Source organism: Pterocles gutturalis, unplaced genomic scaffold (assembly GCF_000699245.1).
Source record: "Pterocles gutturalis isolate BGI_N339 unplaced genomic scaffold, ASM69924v1 scaffold33378, whole genome shotgun sequence".
Classification (NCBI taxonomy): domain Eukaryota; kingdom Metazoa; phylum Chordata; class Aves; order Pterocliformes; family Pteroclidae; genus Pterocles; species Pterocles gutturalis.
In genome coordinates, this window is record NW_010124125.1 from 1 (window position 1) to 216 (window position 216).

At 56.0% G+C, this 216-nt stretch overlaps 1 protein-coding gene across 1 annotated transcript in view; it reads left to right on the top strand.

Moving 5' to 3' along the window:
• Positions 1 to 7: 7 nt before the first annotated feature.
• Positions 8 to 216, top strand: part of LOC104465214 (collagen alpha-1(II) chain) — a gene marked incomplete at its 5' end in the record, with an annotated part of 1,196 nt that continues 987 nt past the window's right edge. Inside the window, one exon of the mRNA XM_010078169.1 lies at positions 8 to 196. Within this exon, the coding sequence (XP_010076471.1) occupies positions 8 to 196 (189 nt within the window). The remainder of the gene's footprint in view (positions 197 to 216) is intronic.

Consider the following 216-nt stretch of genomic DNA (forward strand, 5'->3'; position numbering starts at 1 on the left):
TGCTGCAGGAGACTATTGGATTGACCCCAACCAAGGCTGCACTTTGGACGCCATCAAAGTTTTCTGCAACATGGAGACGGGCGAGACCTGCGTCTACCCCAGCCCCAGCAGCATCCCCAAGAAGAACTGGTGGACCAGCAAGACCAAAGACAAGAAGCACGTCTGGTTCGCAGAGACCATTAACGGCGGTTTCCACGTAAGTGTCACCCCCCCACG